Genomic DNA, 801 nt, shown 5'->3' on the forward strand with positions numbered 1-801 from the left:
GCACTGCGCTTGTTTCCGAGAATCATGTACATTGCAAAGGGTGATGATGACATCTTCATGCGTGTGCCGCAGTTTTTATCGGATTTACGTTTATTACCACGAAAAGGAATATATTGGGGAATGCAATTTAGTGTTTTGCGTCATCGAGGGAATAAAAATGTGAGTTTTCATTTTGTTGGGGGAATGTGTTACACCCTGTCTAGGGATGTTGCTGAACACTTTGTCTCTTACGAGCCATTGAAGCGTTTAGTGCATCTCCCATACAAGAAGGAACGAGAAGAGGAATTTCTATCACTCGGTATGGATCATGAAGATGTCATGGTGGGTCATATACTGCGCGTTGAGTGTCGATACAAACCATTACTATTTGTAGCCGATGTGGCGTGTCGGTTTGAACATATTCAGAAGGGTAGTATCAAATTAAACATAAACCCAATGTCTGTTGTCATTCATAATTTGGAAGAGGATGAATATGCAATTCTAATGGATAGGTTTGGGAATGGTACAACGTACAGGCCCAGATTGCGATTTTGGCCAAGGCGAAGGTACATTAAATTTCTTTGTTAAGAGTTGCAGTACGTTATTATTTTGTGCATATTGTGATTTGTTTGCTTTTTCTACCCAATTGTAACCTGTTGTTGTTGTTGCTCTGCTTTTGTGTGTGTTGTGTGTGTGTATGGGTCACTGCACCCCCTTGTATACATCCCTCTCTTTGCTGTTTTGGCACTGCAACCCTGGGGTGTCTACCATCATACCTGCAACGGTTCTGCACAGCAACTGACTCTTTGACTACTGTGAAGT

The 801-nt window shown here is 41.7% G+C and overlaps 1 protein-coding gene across 1 annotated transcript; it reads left to right on the forward strand.

Moving 5' to 3' along the window:
* Positions 1–567, forward strand: TM35_000991020 (UDP-Gal or UDP-GlcNAc-dependent glycosyltransferase; the record flags this gene model as incomplete). Its single annotated transcript, XM_029031588.1, has 1 exon — positions 1–567. A coding segment is annotated over one exon (567 nt), but the record flags the coding sequence as incomplete, so codon positions are not given.
* Positions 568–801: the final 234 nt, after the last annotated feature.

This window comes from Trypanosoma theileri, assembly GCF_002087225.1.
Source record: "Trypanosoma theileri isolate Edinburgh chromosome Unknown TM35_Tth_99_V1, whole genome shotgun sequence".
NCBI lineage: Eukaryota > Euglenozoa > Kinetoplastea > Trypanosomatida > Trypanosomatidae > Trypanosoma > Trypanosoma theileri.